Source organism: Plectrocnemia conspersa, unplaced genomic scaffold (genome assembly GCF_051122295.1).
Source record: "Plectrocnemia conspersa isolate PC_06_02 unplaced genomic scaffold, ASM5112229v1 ptg000009l, whole genome shotgun sequence".
In the NCBI taxonomy this organism is placed as follows: Eukaryota; Metazoa; Arthropoda; class Insecta; order Trichoptera; family Polycentropodidae; genus Plectrocnemia; species Plectrocnemia conspersa.
Genome location: NW_028277173.1, coordinates 24,335,052 through 24,355,194, shown reverse-complemented (window position 1 = coordinate 24,355,194; position 20,143 = coordinate 24,335,052). Strand labels below are relative to the sequence as shown.

Genomic DNA, 20,143 nt, shown 5'->3' with positions numbered 1-20,143 from the left:
TACATAGTAGATCGTTATATGTATATTTTAATCATATCAGATTTGGAACTGAGAATATTTTTCTAGAATGTTCATTCTACGTATTTCTTCCAATACCTTTCTCGCTACGGCAAACTTATTTTATGTCCATGTTAATATCTGTTATTGCAAATCAAATTATATTTTCAAGAGTAGAATCTTCTTTATATTTGATATCAGAGAATGCATGCTCGCAAAAGAATACTTTCGAACATAAAAATGATTTCAAGTCCACTTACAAATATATGTTATTTTTATTACAGCAGTCGCCTTCACAGCAAACCAAGGACGAACTTCGAAAGAAAGAAAGAAAAACAACACCAACTGATCCTTTAGTGGATTTAACTACAGCATGTTTCACAAGATCGGAATGTGAATCTGATCTAATGGCAAAAAGCTGGGGTATACGATTAAATCGACTAGCTCCCAACCAAAAACATTATGCAGAAAAAATAGTCGCTGATGTACTTTTCGAAGGCGCAATGGGCACATTGACAAGGAACGGGGTTTGTTTTGTATCAGACGGTTCACCTTATTCATCCCAGAACTCCCCTGAATTCTACTCTTCACCATCGCCATGATATGTCACAGTGTCCTATGCCATACCAATCAGCTGCATCACATAACAATTATTTACTCACAAATTATACGTTCTCCTGCACCATACAATTCACGTAATCGAACCCCTACATCAGTTCCTCTCATACACAATCAACCACCTGTATTGATACAAGACCAATCTCCTATTGAAGATGACAAAGAAGAAGCACACTCTGCGTCCTAGTTCCTTGTTTGTTAAAATTTGTTTTACTTAAATTAAGAAATTAATTTTAATTTTTTTTACTGTGTTTTACCACAGGAGTCCAAATTTAGGACCATTGTTGTTTATAATATATACAGTAGACCCCCCCAATAACACGGTAATTTGGGAACGTGCTATTTTGTTGGGTGTAGTCGGGGACCAGAAAATATTCATACATGTTTTTGCAATACATACATAGGAATCAGTGTTGTGAGATATCCTCCCTTTGACTCGCTCACACATAAAGTAAGGGTACCTAAATAGCAGATCCCCAATTTACCGTATTATTGAGGAGTCTACTGTATATTAATGATATAATTAAAATAGGAAAATGTAAAATACATCTGTTTGCAGACGACACTAATTTATTGTATAGATGACAATGTTAAGAAGTTGTAAATAACAAATTTAGTATAATAGAAAGATGGTTTAAAATAAACATTTTATTATTAATCATAAAGATATGTTAGATAATAATATAAAAATAGTTACACATAACTATATTATAGAAATACATGAAAATGTTAAATATTTATAAGTAATTGTATATAAAATCTAATTTTAAGGAACACCGTAATTACATAAAATAAAATTTAAATAATCTACAATAGTATTATATTGCACCACTAAAATTATTGTACGACAATATTTTATATACCTTATAAATTAAATAAGGCGATGTTGCAAAAATTACAAAATAGGGCAATAGGAGTAGTTTTAAATAAAAATAGATTTAGTAGTTACAGAATGATTGAAAGATTGGAATGGTTGGATATTTCAAGGAATATTGAATAATGTTTTAGTATTTATATGTCAGAAAATAATATGTTATAAGAGTATTTTAATTAGAAATAAAAATGTACATAGATTTAATACTATAGAGATAATTTAATGCTAGATAGGTATAAGAGAACGAGTACCGCCAGAGGGATATTGTACGGAGGTGTGAATTCATATATTACTAGGGTTTCCTCTATGGAATAAAGAAACACCTTCATGCATTGAGAAATAAATATTAGTTTTTTATGTACTTCTGTTTATATTATATTTTATATGTGTATTTTGATTGCATTTTTTTAGTGTATATTTTTTATACATTCTGTTTGTTATATTTTATATGTATATTTCGATTGTTATTTTTTAGTGTATAAATATTTAGTTATATTAACTAAATAAATAATAAAATTAAAGTTGTCTTTTAATTTTTGGATTATAGCAGCGATATTGAACCTGCAGCCCACCAAGCTTTTGTGTTGTAAACCGGGATGCCGACTCAAGAAAATACCGGACTAAAACGGATGCTTCAAAATACCAGGATTGAATTTATGAAAACCAGGATTTTCGGTATTTCTATTATATTATATTAGGGAGACCGAAAAGTAACCAAAATTTTTGTTTGCTTGCAGAAAACATTTATTTGCAAAATCATATTAAATATTAATTTAAAAAATAATTTCCATCATTATCAATGACAAATTTTTAATTTCCTTTTTGTAGAACTCTTTTGGTTTTTTATAAAAAGACTTCTAAAAAAATTCACCTGGTCAACATTTTAAATTTTTTTCCGTAAAGATGTTCTATTGACCTAAATAGGTGGTAATCAGACAGTGCGAGATATGGTGAATATGGGGGACGGAGTAAAACTTCCAACTCAAACTTCCTTATTTCTTTTTCTTGAGTCAAGGCCTCGCGTTGTCATGATGCAAAATTCTTAGCTTATTTAAATTACATTCAAACTTAAGAACATCGCTATAAGTTTTCATATAACGTGAAAGACGTTCATTGGTTTTAAAAGTTAACAGCTTCGCTATGAGTAGTGATATGCCATATAATACATAGATTGGTTAAAAATGTTTTATCGCAATTATCACAATCAAAGTTACGAGCATCCCTATAAGTTTTCGAATAATTAGAATTATATCAAATTTTTCACATTTAAATTTACGAGCATCACTATGAATTTTTTTATGACGAGAAAGATATTGATTCGTTATAAATGTTTTACCACATTTTAAACATTTAAAATTGCGAGCATCATTATAAGTATTCAAATGATTTGCAAGATATTGACCAGTTTTAAATGTTTTACCATCGTTTTCTTATGCAAATTTATTAGCAACCCTCTGAGATCTTTCATTATTATCAGATTTAAAGTCACAAATGTCGAATCACGTATGAATATGTTGTGAAAGTTTTGTTTCAGTCTCACAGTCAAATTTATAAGAATTTCCATTCATATCAACGGCTCCAAGTTGAACACTAATACATTTTTCATTTCTTCATATCTAAAATTAAAATTGTATTTCTTATATTAGTTGTATATATTAAAATACATATAAATCGTAATGAATTGGACTAATACTTGCGTTTTCTCTTGAACATTACAAATTTGGTTAGATAAAATATTCACACCAATTCTATCTATTTTATGTATATTATCTTTAACATCGTGCATTTCTGAAATCATATAAAATAATCTATAAATGAAACAATATGTTATAATGTAATCGTATTATATGTATAACCTATTTCGAACATGTCGTCTACATTGTTCATATTTGTATCTTCACTGCAGTCACCATATTCGCTTTTTGAAAGATACTAGAAAGGGAGAAAACAGTATTTAAGATTAAGTTATATACTATGCAGTAACATATTATATTTTATTTACTTCAATTTTACATTCAATTGTGTTAATAGTATCAAATGTTTCAATGTCATGTTCTGCAAAGATAAAGTGATTAAAAATATACAAAAGCATTATCTATAACCATTAAAATTAACAAGAAGTTATAGAAGGCGTGTGGAATGAATATGCCACATACCAGTTTCAGGGCGTTAAACAATATAAATAATAATAAATTTCTTATTCTTCATTTTAGGACCAATGTAAAAATAATGTGTTTCAAATATAGTTTTATACAAAAATATGGTGCGTGGATTTTGCTGCCACGTTGCTATATAATGACACTGAGAAGTTATATTAACTGAAAATAAAATTGGCTATCTCTAACATATACTCTTCTTATACTCGAAGACACATTAACCTCTTCCGTTGAAACCATGAGTGACACTCGTGGTCGTATCCGGTAACCACAAGCTATACTCTATTTGAATTAACACAGTCAGTTTGAGAGCTATACATTTCATCATTATTCATAATTGAGAAAGAGATGGCAGGTTTGGGTTTACTATTAGCTCTAAAGCACACAATACGTTCGTTATACTTATCATTACCTGTTAATATTTTGAATAAATTTATGGAAATAAAAATCATTACTATATTTTTTATATTTATCAATCAATCGGAGAAATGATAAGTATATTGAACGTATATTATACAGACAAAATATATTTTTTTACAAAATCCGATACGCATACCCTTTAAATTTATTCTACAATATTTAACCCTAAACACTCGTTAGTGAAATATCAGCTCCCTAGGGTAACGTTAATCCGTGCCGAATAGACAACACAGGAAAAAAATCGGCACTTCGCACCTCTCCGTGAGCCTCTGCCCCGAACGTATGAAACTAAGGAACATGGAAGATGCTTTTGCAAATTTTCGATAGATAAATAAGATACTTATTCCATATGTTTTAAGGCGGTTAGTAAAAGCAAAAACATGTTCTATGTTTAAAAAAATGGAAATTAGTACCAATTTGTAAGGCAAAATTTCAAATTTCGTGCAATTTCAGGAAAAAAAACAGAAAGTATTGAAATCATGAATTGATAAACATTTTTCATTTAAACAAAGTAATTACTGGGGATATTTTCGTTTGTGTTTTTTTACAATCGGGGTTCATCTCTGTGTTCTTATACACAACGAAGCAAATATTGTTTTTGTTCCTCTTCTACTGTAATCAGAGCTTTGAATTAGCATTGTTCACTGCTTTAATCGACGATACACTATTTTTGGCTTCCAAAAATGTAGCGTTGGTTTCATATGAAGATGGACACTCGTGGAGAAAATCATCATTAAGTTTGAGACGAGAGAGAAAATTCTTACTCTCGATGGATATGAAATCATTAACGTTTTTATCTAAAAAAAATCAATAGTAATTTTATAAATAGTAAGGATATGTAAATATGAACAACGTCTAATTTATTAATAAGCTCACCATACAATGAGCCGCTAAATTCTATTTTTGACGGATTGTATCGATGCCTAAAACTCTTAATATTTTATTTGTTCAAATTTTGCATTTGTTTCTTTCTGTTTTTTTTTCTAACAAGACAGCTATTTTATCAGTTAAATACCATAATTGCTGGCTAGACTTCTTTAAGGCTGCTTTTGAGATGATTTCATTAACATTTTCATATAATGAAGCACAGAATTAGGTAAGGAGATTTTACTGCTGAAATTCATTGCATTCGTGACTTAACATATGATGTCACAATAAACAAGGACATATATCTTGTCTTTCTAGGTTAATTTGAACTGAGAGCTGAGTAGCGATATTTTCAGAGTAAATTGCACTTGACATTCAACGAGCTTGGTGCATGGCACCTGGTGGCCTAATTTTCAATTCACATTGATCAACATCACCGCCTAAAATAAGATAGATAGCTCTATTAACTCTCAGTAGTCGTAGCAATGCCTCGATTTCGGAATTCTTAAAATGTGCTTTTACGATTTCTCAGTGGGATTGAATTACATTGGGATTAACGTTTTCCCGATTTTCTTTGAACATTTTGAAAAGTGAAATATCTTAACTTGGTGAATATTAGCTTCTAACACACTTTTCAATGACCTGTATTCGAGGCCGTGGAATCACAACAGAGGACCTGCACTTTATCTTCGAGATTCCAATCGCTGATCGCATTCCAAAAAGCTTGTGCCTACTCTCTACTGGATGAATTGTCTAATTTCAGTGCAGCAATGTTGTTCCTTGTTTCCATATGAAACTATAATAGGAAGACATTCTTCTTTAGTACGTCAAGCATTAAGAGCTGGTAGCAATTTACCATTCCAGTGAAGAGTAGCAACCTCTAGCATGTTACTTTGAAAATCAACTTCAATGGCTCTGGCACGTTCCTATCGTTTTTTGTACGAACTCATTAGATAGATGACTTATTTATTAGAAAATTGTCTATATTATATTCAAGAGCCTCGATTGTTGCCTGCAGAATAAAAACTGCGTCTCTTATACTCAACTAACTCTCTAAAGTTGATGCTAATTTTGGAGTAATAAAATCTTTCCTACCTCGTTTCGCTATAGATTGTGCGCTCTCGGTTGTAGTTGACAACTTCTCTTGCAAATTTGCAGCATCCTCATCTAAACTGGGTATAGAATCGTCCTGTATATTAGGAACTGTAATATCATACGCTGTCGATGAAGTTGATGCAGTAGAAAAATATTTTATTCGCTGAATTTCCTCGTTTTCAACAACTTTTCTAATAACTCCAGCTAAGTAATTGGACCGTCTTGTCTCTCTCTGTTGCTGCAAAAAGATCTTATCTTCTTCTATATTCATTAACTGAAGTGCATCTGCATGTGCAATATCAAATAGGTTCTCTAAATTGTTTTTAAACTTTTCTCTACGGCGCTCGTAAACATCTTGGGATTTTTTAGCATCTTTTTGCAGATCCCTCCAAAGTTGATACAAGACTAAAAGTTTTTTTACGCAATTAGGTAAAGATTTCGTGGGTATTCTTGCCTTTTCCCAAAATTTAACACATTCACGAATGGTGAGATTTGCACTTTCACTGACCGTTAATTTAACCTCACGAATATAATAAAATAGCACTGAGAGAACTTGGCGATTTGACGGAAGTTTGGACTCCGATATTTGATGACACAAGTCCCCTACTAAAAATATATTTTTTTTCGAACTTTGTAATTCCATGGACATGATGCTTGTTACGAACTACAATACTGATTAAACAAACGCCACAATGTGACTGGGAATAATCTATAGGATCATCCAGCACACCTTTGTACGCGAATTTTGTCACTACAGGCATACATACACCCATACATTGTAAAGCGTCACACACATCAGTGGTTTAAAACATTTTTTATGTATTTTAATTAATTATTATGTAAAATAGGCACCGATATCTGACTAGACAGGTTTATGAATTTCAATTACTACATATTATAATTCGGTTAATATTTTTATTTAAAGATAAAAAAATACAAAAACATTAAAGAAATATAAGTTACACATAAAAAAAAACCTTAGGGTTAAAATAATTTCTATTGTTTTTGTAAACTTATTCAATTTATAAGGTTTATCTTTTTTTGTATAATTTATATTTTTTTTATATTTTTATATTTTTTTATGAATTTGTAAGATTTTTTTTTGTGTAATTAGTGAGATTATTTTAATACATGTACTTTGTTTATTGTGTATTATTTTTCATGTAATTTGTGTAAAGTTATTTTTTATATGAAAATCTTAACCGAATTACAAAAGGCAATAATTGAAATTCATAAATATATCCGTGCCTATTAAACAATAATTATTAAAAATACATAATAAAATGTTTTACGCCACTGATGTGCGCGCGCATGTGCGCATACACTGACAAAATTTGCGTACTCAGCGTGAGGGGTGATACTAAAGTGAAATCATAATCATAAAACGAAAAAATAAGGGTATGCGTCAAAAAAAAAATTAAAGTCGAAAAATAAGGACCACTTCAATATACATAGACAAGGCAAAAATAATTAAATGGATTGATAGAATACCAATTTTAATATAATGCGGCAGTCACTTCAATAACAATCGTCAGATCTCAACTGACAGATTTTATTTTTGGTCCAAATATGAATTAGGTTTGAGCAATATGAATTTAAACTGTTAAAAATATTGCCAGTACAAAATAAATTTTAATAATAATAAATACGTGTCGGAATGTGCCGTAACTAGGGATTTTGATGCTCAGTGCAAGCAAGGGCAGCTTGTCTTTAGGATCCCCAGGGGCTGGGCCTTATCAATAATTGAAATGAATTATTCGAAATAATATAGATTAAAAAGCTTTAAATAAGTATATCATTGTAAGTATGCAATTTTTTAATTGACAATCATTATTTAATTAATTATTATTTACGTAAACGTAATAATTAAACGTGGGAACATCGGTGACCAACGTGGACTACGCGTCGTATATTCCGGCTGCTAAGGCTAGTAATCTCTGCCTCTAAGCTTAGTACATTTTTATGGCGCGTGTGTGTCTTACTAAGCTACTAGAGCTATACCGTCGTTAGGGCAAGAAGGGTTGACGCGGGTCCGTTCGCATACAATTCCATAATTTTGGGCTAGTTTATTCTGGCCCAGTATTGTTTGTACAAGCGCATGGTTCTTTCACTGTCTTATTAATTTTTCCTCGTCGTTGATCAGTTTTATTGTATTTATTTAGTATATTAAATAATTGTTGCTGTTTTTTTATAATTTATATTAAAAGTATTTTTTTACTACGTCCATAAACAATACACAATATCTATAGTTAATCGGAAAATCGTAAAAAACTAACAATAATGTAATTTTAGACTGCACGTATAAAGTGTATTTAGAAAAACTTAAAAGTGAAGCGGAAAAGGCGACCTTTGTTTCTTTGCAAGCTTATCGTAATGCCAATTGTGTTCATTGTTACGTACAACTAAACATCTAAAATAATTAGTGATCATGTAAATCGTGTAAATCAGACTTAAGGCTGATTTACATGATTTACATGATCACTAATTATTTTAGATGTTTACAGAATCTGAACTTGGATCACCTTTACTTACAATTATGTATTATCTTATACAATCATGACGAATTAAGGCCGCGATCCTAATTAAAATAAATAAATAATTAGGGCAATTTAAAGGAAAACAACTTTACTACAAGCAAATCATTTATTTAGGAAATATATTACATACATATATTATGAAATAAATATTTATTCACATACACCTAGATCTTAATTAATATATTTGTTTAATAGTATTCGTTGTAGTAATCTCCCTTTATTACTTCTTCTTGTGGAACTTTCTTGACTTTCGGTGCGAACGGATTCTTCTCTGGATCGGCATTCAAACTATTAATAAAAAAATAAGTATTAAAATAATAATTATTATAAAATATTTTTTTAATATGGACCTGTAGAGAGAGTGTGCTTGAGAACAATCAACATTGTACCACCAGTCGCAAGCAAATATATGTTGGTTGAATAGTGTTCCATTTGTGCATAAAAATTTAGCTCCCTGATCTCCTTCGCGTCCATCGTGGCAAATGTGGTATGCCTTTAAAGGTAAAACAATATAAATAATAAATATAATTTTAATATGTAGTATAGAAAAATTATTTACTTGGCATCCAGTTTCGACATTGGCGTACATTCCTGGGTGAACTGGTACATTTCCGCAATGAAAGTTGGTGTGTGGTACAGAGTGATAAATAGGATAATCGACGCCGGGAACTCCAGGAACTTTGCTCAAATCTTGCGGTTTCTCGTGCTCTCTCAAAGGCTTTTTAGGTTGGACTTCATAGTAATCATCGTAGTGGTAGTTTTGGTAAGTTTGTCTTGGCTAAAAAGCGCATAGTATAAAATTAAGCATAAAACTACGCTGTACTGTATTGTGCAACAGTTCAAGTTATGAAATATCGCAATTATGCTCGGTTTCATGTTTGAAAACACACAATTTGAATGTATAATTAACAACATGAAAGTTTTTGCAAAATTTGCATAAGATTTCATGCTTGGTTTCAAATTAACTTTTGGAGTAAGCAAATATTTTGTAAATAATAATTGGCTGGATAGCCTACTGGTATTCACTGCAATTGAATGATATATAATTTACAATAGATGTTGATTGCCTATTTGCACATTTGTAAATGTTACAGCATTGTTAACGTAACTCGAGCGTGAAGTAAAATGCGTAATAACTTCAGGTTGATAATCGATAAATTGCATAATTTGCGATTGAGAATAGCAGTAATAAATATTTTGGTTTTTGCTTTGGTTATTATATATAATGGACATTAAAACAAAACAATTATCATTTTATTTTTATGTTAGGTTACTAGGGAAACAATTACGGTGTCATTTCATTATTCACTATTGAATTAAAGGTTTAAGAAATAGCGGATAAAATATTATTTTGTGAGTTTAAAACGGGTGGTATTTATTCTTCTTCAGTTGATAACGGGCAACTAAAGACATTAGTTAAATCAGAACCATTAACAATAATTCATGTGTTAAACCTTAACCACAAATAAAACGCAGCTACAAAGTTTGTTTTGCGTTTCTTTTACGTAACAGAAACGATCCATTTCTTGATATTATTCTAACATGCGATAAAAGAGGATCCTTATCACAATGGTTAGATAAAAATATATCTTAAACACTATACTTATTTTAATAATCAATCAAATTAGAATTCTGGAATTTTAATCCACCAACAAAATAAAATGGCAAACAATTTTTAAAAATATGTTGATGCAAATTTTACTTATTTTAAATAATATTGATAATTATTTGTTGAGAAAATATATATTTAATTTTAAAGGTCATAAATCGCAATTATTTTATTAGCAAATAAATAAGATTTATTTAAAGTTAAGCATTTTTTTATAATATACTAAATATTACACTTGAAAATAATAACATAACATTTAAAAATATTTATTATTATAATAATAAATTTATATAATATATCAATAGATATTAAAAAGGTAGTGAATGTTGACCTGAATGCAATTGTACATATATTAATTAACAAGCTTTATTTTCTTTAAAAAATAAATATATTAAAAATGAAGTCCAATAAAATAAAAATATTTATATCAAAAATTGAATTTAATTTATATTTATAAATGTATATTTCTAAATATCATTGTGTAATTTAAGCAAAAATTAGTTGAATGACTTAGAAAATCTACAACAATGCAACTTTTTATCAAAAATATTATATAATAAAAATTAAACAATTCACCTGAATTTTGACAGCTTCAGCATAAATCAAAACAATAGCTAAAGAAACTGAAAACAGCAACGATATTTTTTCGAGATTCCTCATTTTTACTTTAAAATTTTAATACAGAGATTTTTGTATTAAGCAATAATTTTCTTTCGTATATTATTAAAGCTATTTTCAACGAGAGCTTTGCGTCTACTACCTAGCAATAACCTCTGCACACTGCCAAGAACAGTATCGTTTAATGTAAAAGTAAAAAAACGTTAACACCTTCACTGTCAAATGATTTGTGAAAATAAGTGCATATTAAAATTAAATTAATTAAATTTATGCTCTCTACCTTTTTTATTGTTTTATGCTCAAATTTATAATATATTAGCATATTTTTTAATAACCATTTAAAGATGTGCGTCTAGATAAAGCTGTATCAAATCCAGTGTTTTCTCGTGTGAATTTTAATGAAACCATTTATTGTTGTTATATCGATTGTTTTATATTTTTATCTTGTCATTCTCTCCTAAAAATCATGATGTTAGCAAGTATGTCGAAGCTTGGACAAATAAGAAAATAAACTCATTTAGACTAAAAGCCATAATGTAAAAATCTGCTTGTAAAGTAAAATTCCTTTAATAAAGTAAAAGTATGTATCCTGTGTGACTTTCTATAAGCAAAACCATTGTGATCGCTTTTCTGTGATAACAAATGATACTGCAGACAATTTTTAGTGATTTCTAGGCATGTGTCTAAGACCATGAATAAAATATGTAGTAAATTAAGGAACCGTTAAAAATTTTGGTTACGATAATTTCTGAAAATTTGCAGTAAAATCTCTTCAAATTCTTGGTTGTTCCAAACCAAATGATTTTCCTCATGTTTATGTTTGGTAAAACACTTCAATTATTGCTTTCTACTGGGTAATGATATAGGATCTTCTACAAATACGTTTTATTATAAATGATGTTCAATAATTAACATTTTAAAAATTGTTAGAGCAAAACTCAGAATGAAGAATGTAAAGAATCATTAGTTCTTTAGAGTTCTTAAAAAATACTATTGCAGAGGCCCTAAAGACGCGACTTCAAAAAAGTTCAATGCAGTTTTATCAAATATTTCCAGGAGACCCTAAAACCACGTTATAACGGTTTTGATTATATTAATTATATCACCGTAAAACTATTTTAAAAAATATACATTGTAAATATCTCAGCTAAGTTTATTAGTCATTGAATATTGTTTAAAAATGACAACTATTCAACAAAAATATGATTACATGGTTTAAAAAAATCTTGAGTAAGAAATTAAAAAAGTAATATAAATTTAAATTAGACTATCAAATTATTGCGGTGTCTTTATATTGACTTTATTAACACAATTTTAATCCCAATTAATAAAATGAATAACATTTTTTACAGGCAAGCATTTGCAAATGTATAGAAATTTAATTAAGATTTTTTTCCATCTCACTTAACTTATTTTTAATGCTCATACCATAAAGAAAAATTACCGCATGACTTTCAGGTGGCTCTTTTTTATTATAGTGTGTTAATCAATGTGTCCAATCTAACAAATTATAAAAAAATTATGTTTGATATTTCCATTCCGAAAACAGCACAAAGTTGTAGCAACAGCATAGTTTACTTTCTGTGTATTTGCACTACTGTATTTACACTATTCAATTATTAGCAAATAATTACATTGGAATAGATTTATTTTTCCTTTTATAAAATATACAATGTAAAAAGGCATTTCAAATAGAAAAAAACTTGCTAAAAAAAACCGCAATAAGTGTGTAATACATTAAAATAAAAATACATATACTTATTTCCCTTGACAAAATATCGTTTATTATTATATTGAAAATATCATAAAATTAACAAAATTTCGACTCTTTTCTAGTATTAAAAATGTTAACACTAAAATGTATTATGATAACAAAAATATGCTGCACTTAACGTGTTAAACCCTCGGGCATTTATTACACATTATCGAGAGGTAAACGAATCTAGTCTGAGGCAACACACGCGACAAGGTGTTCCAGAACAAACTCAATTCACTTTCACTGAACGCGTAATTGGCGTTATTGTAATATATATGAAAGTGACATCTTGAAGCACAATGATCTTTCGTTTACGCTTCTCTGTAGTTTCATTATTTCGATTATGCACGTGCATTATAATATATATGTATATAACTCAGTAAATTACAGAGTATGTATTTGTTTTCAGCTTTGTTATTCAACAAACATCAGTTGACCAATTGTACAGCTGATCCGTTTCAATTTAGACCAATTGCCAATTTTTAGCTCTAGATTTTTCAGTCAGCTTAGTTTAAGTATCAGAACTTTCATTTCGTTGAATATTAAAAAAACATTGTTATTTAAGTATGGACAATGATTCAACATAATAAAATAGATATATTTATACACTATTCATTAATTGGGAAGTAAAACCGAAGCTCAATCAATGAGCAAAAAAGTGAAAACACTATATTGAATTGTTTATCATTTTAAATAGTACTTTCTTTATTTTTTTTATTATTATAATAATAGTTGCTGTGAATAAATAAATATAAAATTCAGTATAAAAATTAATAATAACATAAAACATTTTATTTTTGAATTGTTTTGGGTAGAAGTATATTTGGACTGCCATTTATATCATCAGTTAATCAAAATTTTATAATATTGTCAACTCAATAGAACTTTAATTAAAATTAAGAATATCGTGACTTAGCATGTTAACCCTAATAATATAATAAATCAATTGCTCACGGCGTATTAAGGAGCTGGACGGCGATAGCCATCAGCGATCTGGCTCTAACGGGCATCGGAAGAGGACGCGATCGTGACTCTAGACAGCATTTTATTTGTTTTTATTTTTAGAATCTTACATAGTAGTCATTTTTGCTCGTTAACCTTAGGCCTCGCGATATCCCAAAGCTCTTCTTAAAACTATTCGGCACACGTGCATGAACAAAACTTTAATTTTAAAATTGCTGCGCCCTATCTATAATCGCCGTATTACATATTAACTTAAACAAGATTTCTTAAAAGATTTAAAGAAACGAATGGAATTTTGCTTCTTATATTTGTAAAGAAACTGCGATATAATGCGTGCTTTAAAATAAATAAACAAAAAAATAATCAGCATCATTTCTTCAAGCAAATATCAGGTAGTGAAACTTCCACACTTTATTTGTGCAACTTAAAACGAGATCGTCTGTTGAAACAGCTAGAAAGTCTAATAAGTAAAATATACAAAAAGAGATTTCAGTTGCACTTTAAATAATCCAGATTGCTCAAGGTTATTGAGGTCAAATAAGATACCGTTGATTCTTTACCCGATAGTATTTAAGTTAGAACGCTTGTAAGTCAACAGTCTTGAACCTCCTACTTCGTTTCCAAATATGCGATATTTTAGCCCTGAACTCGAGTTCAGCAAAGCTTACACCATTGCAAACAACGAAAAGCAGCCGCTTCCACTTTCACTCCAAGTATTGCCCAGACAAACATTTACCTTCAATACTTTAACTAAATTGCATAGACAAGACGTATCTTTACGATAATATTCATTTAGTGCACAAATCGTACGCCCATATTCCAACTGTTTGAAATATTGTATATACCTTTTGTAATTTGAACTAAGAATAAACGCATGTGCCAAGAACAGGTACAGGTAAAATGGTCGTAATGTAAGAAGATACATTTAATGTGGTTCTAATTCATATTAGTAAAATATTCATTTGCTTAGAATTTTCTCAGTAACATCTGAACCACCCTATTGCCGTTAAACTGAATACGTAGCAGTAGCCTAATTTCGAAATCTCAAGTTTATATCATAAGCTATACAGTGTTTTACGTGAATGAACAGAGTAAAAAATAAACACGTTAACTTTCGATTTGTGTCTGTCCTTCGACTATAAAAAACATTTGTTCTCATTTTCACATGCAAATATGTTTACTTTTTAAACTCCTTGTACACGCGAACTAATTATAAACATATATACGTTCATGCATGTGCAATAAAATGAAAGAAAATCGACAGTACTTTATTCATATAATACCATATTAGGCATCAAACATACGCTTAGAATTGAATGATATTTTCGTAAAATAAGATGACCTCAAAGATTTCATTTGGAAGGATTTTAAGAGCAGAGACATGCGAATTGGGACGATAATTAAAAGCAAACACCATAATTGTATACTTATCGTTATTGTATATCTGATCTCTAACTATGATTTCTTGAATTTTAATACACTGTATCCGTTCAATTTTTATATAAATTTGCTTTGTTTTGGGTTAAACGCTTGAAGAAATTCAGTTGGATAATTAAATGTGGATATCTCTAGAATTGATCAGACAATATCAAGTGTTTATTTTTTATTCTTATTAACTTTATATATAATATATTATTGTTAATAAATTGATAATTATGTAATACACTTCAATATAGGCCTTCAAGCTTTTCTCCGCTCAAAAATCTTGTCTAAAAAATTCTGTATTTGTCTATCCTTTTGTATGCGTTACATAAAACCAGCTCAATTATATTGGCTAATCTTTAAAAGTTGGTTAAGTATATCGTACAATTGCTGGTTAGACCACATTCTCCATCTGAAATATTAGCCGTTTAATGAAATTTCATGTAGAGACCCTTTTACCCTTAAAAGACTATTTCAACTTGTGGGTATTGATAGTTTGAATAAAGATGCATTTGCCCATATTTCTTTATTATGTTTATCTGTTATTATTACCATTACAACTTAATTTTTGTAACAAACATAATCATAGATTTTGTTTACATTAATAAAAGTTTAAATGACATTATGACAAGCGCAGTAAATATTAATCTTCAATATACTTTTTACGTTATCGTTTTCATCCCCAAGATTAAGATCAGGGAATAAAATTTGATGTTGCAAACTAACATTGACATTTTTAACACGCGTGATTATTGACAACTGTCTGATTTACATTCCTACTAACATAGAAAACTCGAAATGTTTCATCCTTTTCTTTGTAATCGATCAACTGAAACTGGATATATTTGCAATTTGGTAAAAACACTTTTTTTTTTAATAAAAAATATGGAAATTTAGCAATATCCAAAATTCTTATCTACTTTCTTAATTTTTGACTTCATTCAGCGCGCGATTTCACATAAGAAATGTTGTCAAATGTAATGGGTCAAAATCGCTGTAAACTACTGTTATTGTAGACGCACCATGGTATGTGCCTAATGATGCTACGAGACCTCGGCATAGGCTCGGTAAAGGGTGAAATTCGTAGATATCTCGTTAAATATATCAATTGACTGGAGAATCATCCTAACTCGGTATGATAGCTACAAGCAGGGCCGAGGCATTTCAGTTTTTGTAAATAGAATACTTAAATTTATCGTCACTTTTTATTTTATTATAAATTATAATCATGTATGTCTATAACACGGAGAAACGGTCATAAATTGTAAGGGAATTTTAAAATGTAATAGAATTTCTAAAAACAGTAAATATTTTATTTTGAAAATAGTTCTAATAAATATTTATAAATATAATATACTTATCGATTTGCATTAAAATGCATTAAGATTATAAATATCTTAAAACACTACGCCAAAAATAATATTATCACATTTCTAACAAACAAATTTTTCGACATTTTGTGATTGCAAAATCGGCAAGATGACGATTCAAAAACTTTTGGCGACTAGAGTTGATCGGATAATATGTGTCAAATTGCCACTCGTTATCATCCAATTACGTAGGAATAAACCTAGAAATCGCATTAGAAGATTAAAACGTGTACAGCAAATGAATTTTGAAACAAGATTTAAAAAGTAACACACTAGCTTTGGTAGCTTGTTGATTACAGGAAATAGTAAGCTTCTTCCCCCAGTTCAGGTTAATTCAGTCTGACATAAATGCTGCTTATTGCCCTCATTACAGACAAATTGCAGATAAAGAGTAAAAATATATATTTATGGATTCTGTAAATTTATAAAATTATTGGAATTTATAATAGTTAGTATTATTTATTTTATGATTTTTTTATTGCATAACATAGGTGTTATGGCCAAATTGTTAAGACTAAAAAATTAAAAGCAAAGCGCATCTAATTGCTAGCTGTCATTCGGCCGGTCTGCCTCGAAGCCCCCAGGAATCGGGGGCGCCGGCGGCGTTATGGGCACCAGCACTGCTGGCAACGAGTCTCACGCTGAGCGCGCGGCCAAGCTCAACGCGCGTAAGAAAGAATTGGAATCTTTATTGGCTGCCAAGAACGAAGAGCTGTACCGACTATGTGTGCAAGAAGCTCGACTCACGGGCGTGCTCCCGTCCGAAGCCCCCGTCGCAGAGAGAGCAGCGCCGCCTGCGCCTCCCCCGGCGGCGAACAGGAAAATCCGCCATTCGCCCAGACAACAAACGATAGATTCCGGCACAGCGAGGAGACAACTATCTCATAGATTATCGGCTCCTAATTCTGGATCGACTTCCAGTCTAGGTCAAGTGGCGCCGCCTGCTCCCGTTTCAGCTTCCGCTTCCGTCGTTATATCCGATTGTAGTTCACCCGACGCTTCGCACGATACCTTTTCTCTGCACAGCTCGCACGCGATTCAGCCGACAGTCGAACGCACTCAGACGAGAGATCGAAGGCGAGTGTATCCATCGGCGGCGGAAACTTTGCCTATATCTTATTCTAGACATCACACAATAACAACTGAGCAAATGAACAAATTGTATTACAACAATAACGCCGAAACCGGCAATTTATCTAGAGTTCATGAAACACATTTCAGTTCGAGTCATCCGGATATCACGACCAGATATACTAGAATGGGTATGTCTAGCGAGCCCATTTCTCCCATCGTCGACGGAGTTCCGTTGATTTATCAATATGCGTCACAGTTGAAAGCTCACCATATGGTGGGTCCGCCCGTTCATCGCAAGAAAGGCGAATCTTCGCGGAGAAACACTTTACAAAGGACGCAAACATATCATTTGACTTCGCACAGCGATTATAACAATCATACAGAAACACAATCAATCATGCAACATTCTCCGACTATGTCTCATACGCATATGTATCCCATGTCGACCAACGAGTCACAATTTCCAATGCCGACAATGAGAAAAGCGCCTAGCGAACAATTCTATCCGCAACCACACGAACAAAACTTTCAATACGCTTCGTCGTATTCGTTAGCACCGAGTAACTCGTCGCAGATGTATCAAGACAACGTTTACGCTAATCAAATGCAAGAAATGCACGATCAAAAGGTGAAGGAGAAGGAATGGTACGAGTCTTCGTTAGATTCGCCCTCGGGCGCTGGTTTGAATCTATCGAGAGAGTCTTATGTTCCGCCAAAGAAGCCTTCTCGGAGCGCCCAAGACATGAACGCTAATGTTGAATACGCGACTCCTTTAACCAGCCCTTCGACTTCGCAGAGCGGATTAAGTCCCGACGTGGCGTTCGAATCGCCCAAAAATTGCACGGTTGTCGAGTCCGGGAAGTGGATTCCTTATCGAGAAGTATCTAAGCCTTTCGAGATGTCAGATTTTTACAAGTATTCGACAAAATTCCGGCAAAATAATAACAGTGTGCAAAAACAGAAGGCACCTTTGCCTTGCAATCCAATGAGAAACGTCCAGCAACAACCGGAATCGGTAAATATGGAGCACTGGAACCATTCCCACCAATTATGATTTATTTCCTTATTCTAATACATATATTATTAATATAGTAAAAAACACAAATTTATTTACAAATAGCTTTACTTAGAATAATGTTGTTTTCACATCACCTTGTGAATATATTTTATTATAAATTTATATGACTCAAAAGTATTATATGAAAACTATTATAATACCATCTTACAAAATATACATCCGTGTTAAAAATTATATTTTTATGAAAGTAATTATTGTTAAAAATAAATATGAAATATATGGTGCCAACTTATTATTCAATTGACTTATCGTCTCATTGTTATCTGCCACTTACCGATAACAGTTGATACTAAAATGGCGATATAATATAAATTTATTATTCCTATTTTAAGCTACTATTGTTTGGTACCTTGACTTGTGACCGATTTTGTTTAAACATATTTTTAATTCACTAGAGCTATAATTATTCAACTTTTATGTAACACTACTCTATATTTGAGCAACTTCTCTATGAAATATATATTCTTAAGCGAACGGTCTTTCACGGAAAATATAAAACATGTTATATGCAATTATTTTGGCTCATTCCCCGAAACACAAACAACTTTTATTGAATTCCTTAAAGTCCAATGTGCACTGTACATTTGTCTATATAATTAAATAAATATGATATCAGTATTGCCCGAAGATTGGATAATTAGAGCTCTATTGTATTTCAATTTATGTAAATAATAACCCAGATGTAATTTGATTTTATGTAATGAAACATCAGCTAGTATTTTGACCAGTTTATTGCAATAATTTTTTATGATATAATTTCCATCATTTTTAACACTTTCTTTCACTTTTTAGGCAAATAATTTTTTTTTCATAAAATTGTTTCGATTTTGAGTTAAAAAAGTGACCAGACGTCCTCTTTCAAAAATTTCCAAAAAGACCATTTTTTAAACTCTCCTATAAATTTATCATCAAAAAATTTTCAGAAATGGCTTTTGAACAAAATTTCTGAAATGATATTTTTTAGCCTCGCGGCAATCTGACCTCAAACAAAAATTTCCAAGATAGCTTTTGAACAAATGTTTCCGAAATGATCTTTTTTTAGCTCCCACAGAAATAATGACCTTTTTAAGTTAATTTAGCAGCATGAGGGCGGGCGAGTGCCCTTGTTTTGGTCCGATAAGTCGTGAGGAACCCAAACTCCTCTCCAAATTTTTTCTTGATATATGAAGGTATCTTTGGATGTTGACCAGAAAGTCCCAACTCTCCTGAACAATTCATCGATGGACATCCTTGATTTGATTTAGCTCCAGACAGCAAAAGGCTCTTGTCAACCAAGCTATATCTTCTACTTTTAAACTTATTTTTTAAATCAAAATTTCCAGATTTGATTTTTCTAAACCATCTTTGACATTTCCTTACGTTTTCATGTTTTCAGTACAAATTTTTGCGTTTCTTTTTAAATGGAATTCGTACAGCATGCGATTCCGTAAATGCTCTTTCAATGGACAGTTTACCATTAATCAAGATATGGTAAAGAGAGCAATTTTTAGTTGTAAAACCAAAGTCTTCTAACATAAAATTTCTATAACACGTCTGTTCCGTACCGCAGTCCGAACTGGCTCACCAGAAAAAACGACATTACATCTGGGTACCCTAATATATATGTCAATAATTAAACAAAAGTATTATAGTAAAAAAGTACTAACATGACAATTGCCACCTTTAAATGTAAAACGGAACCTCGTTAAT

The 20,143-nt window shown here is 30.8% G+C and overlaps 3 protein-coding genes and 1 long non-coding RNA gene across 15 annotated transcripts; 2 read left to right on the top strand and 2 right to left on the bottom strand.

Annotated features, from left to right (window-relative positions):
- Positions 1–2,022: 2,022 nt before the first annotated feature.
- LOC148232357 (uncharacterized) lies at positions 2,023–7,632 on the bottom strand. 12 transcript variants are annotated; one of them, XM_088192239.1, is made up of 6 exons: positions 7,519–7,571; positions 6,028–6,633; positions 3,492–3,544; positions 3,346–3,421; positions 3,183–3,277; positions 2,210–3,105 (listed from the first exon to the last, which is right to left on the bottom strand). In XM_088192239.1, exons 2-6 carry the CDS (start codon positions 6,296–6,298, stop codon positions 3,100–3,102), a joined length of 501 nt encoding a protein of 166 aa, XP_088048365.1. In that variant the 5' UTR covers positions 6,299–6,633; positions 7,519–7,571; the 3' UTR covers positions 2,210–3,099. The 12 variants fall into 12 exon arrangements, 4 of the variants coding, with proteins under 4 accessions (XP_088048364.1, XP_088048365.1, XP_088048366.1 ...); XM_088192240.1 differs by having other exon boundaries at positions 6,028–6,432; positions 7,519–7,569; XR_015810655.1 differs by lacking the exon at positions 6,028–6,633 and having other exon boundaries at positions 2,023–3,105; positions 7,519–7,612.
- Positions 5,026–6,782, top strand: LOC148232358 (uncharacterized). Its single transcript, XR_015810662.1, has 2 exons — positions 5,026–5,177; positions 5,387–6,782. It is a non-coding gene; the product is annotated as an uncharacterized LOC148232358 (long non-coding RNA).
- A 1,024-nt stretch (positions 7,633–8,656) lies between the features above and the next one.
- Positions 8,657–10,960, bottom strand: LOC148232356 (U-scoloptoxin(01)-Cw1a-like). The gene is made up of 4 exons (XM_088192319.1): positions 10,750–10,960; positions 9,124–9,342; positions 8,915–9,057; positions 8,657–8,852 (listed from the first exon to the last, which is right to left on the bottom strand). The coding sequence occupies exons 1-4, from the start codon at positions 10,831–10,833 to the stop codon at positions 8,753–8,755; spliced, it is 546 nt and encodes a 181-aa protein (XP_088048445.1). The 5' UTR covers positions 10,834–10,960; the 3' UTR covers positions 8,657–8,752.
- Positions 10,961–16,815: 5,855 nt separating this feature from the next.
- sstn (stepping stone) lies at positions 16,816–20,076 on the top strand. Its single transcript, XM_088192981.1, has one exon. It carries the CDS (start codon positions 16,910–16,912, stop codon positions 18,428–18,430), a length of 1,521 nt encoding a protein of 506 aa, XP_088049107.1. The 5' UTR covers positions 16,816–16,909; the 3' UTR covers positions 18,431–20,076.
- Positions 20,077–20,143: the final 67 nt, after the last annotated feature.

What these genes read in the sequence shown, in the direction of transcription:
- sstn (XM_088192981.1), top strand. Translation starts at nt 16,910, where the DNA reads ATGGGCACCAGCACTGCTGGCAACGAGTCTCACGCTGAGCGCGCGGCC.
- LOC148232356 (XM_088192319.1), bottom strand. Translation starts at nt 10,833, where the DNA reads ATGAGGAATCTCGAAAAAATATCGTTGCTGTTTTCAGTTTCTTTAGCT. An exon ending in ATGTCGAAACTGGATGCCAA is followed by an intron (nt 9,058 to 9,123) that starts GTAAATAATTTT and finishes TTACCTTTAAAG; the next exon opens with GCATACCACATTTGCCACGA. An exon ending in CAAGCACACTCTCTCTACAG is followed by an intron (nt 8,853 to 8,914) that starts GTCCATATTAAA and finishes TTTTATTAATAG; the next exon opens with TTTGAATGCCGATCCAGAGA.
- LOC148232357 (XM_088192236.1), bottom strand. Translation starts at nt 6,676, where the DNA reads ATGTCCATGGAATTACAAAGTTCGAAAAAAAATATATTTTTAGTAGGG. An exon ending in CAATTGAATGTAAAATTGAA is followed by an intron (nt 3,422 to 3,491) that starts GTAAATAAAATA and finishes CTCCCTTTCTAG; the next exon opens with TATCTTTCAAAAAGCGAATA. An exon ending in AGACGACATGTTCGAAATAG is followed by an intron (nt 3,278 to 3,345) that starts GTTATACATATA and finishes ATATGATTTCAG; the next exon opens with AAATGCACGATGTTAAAGAT.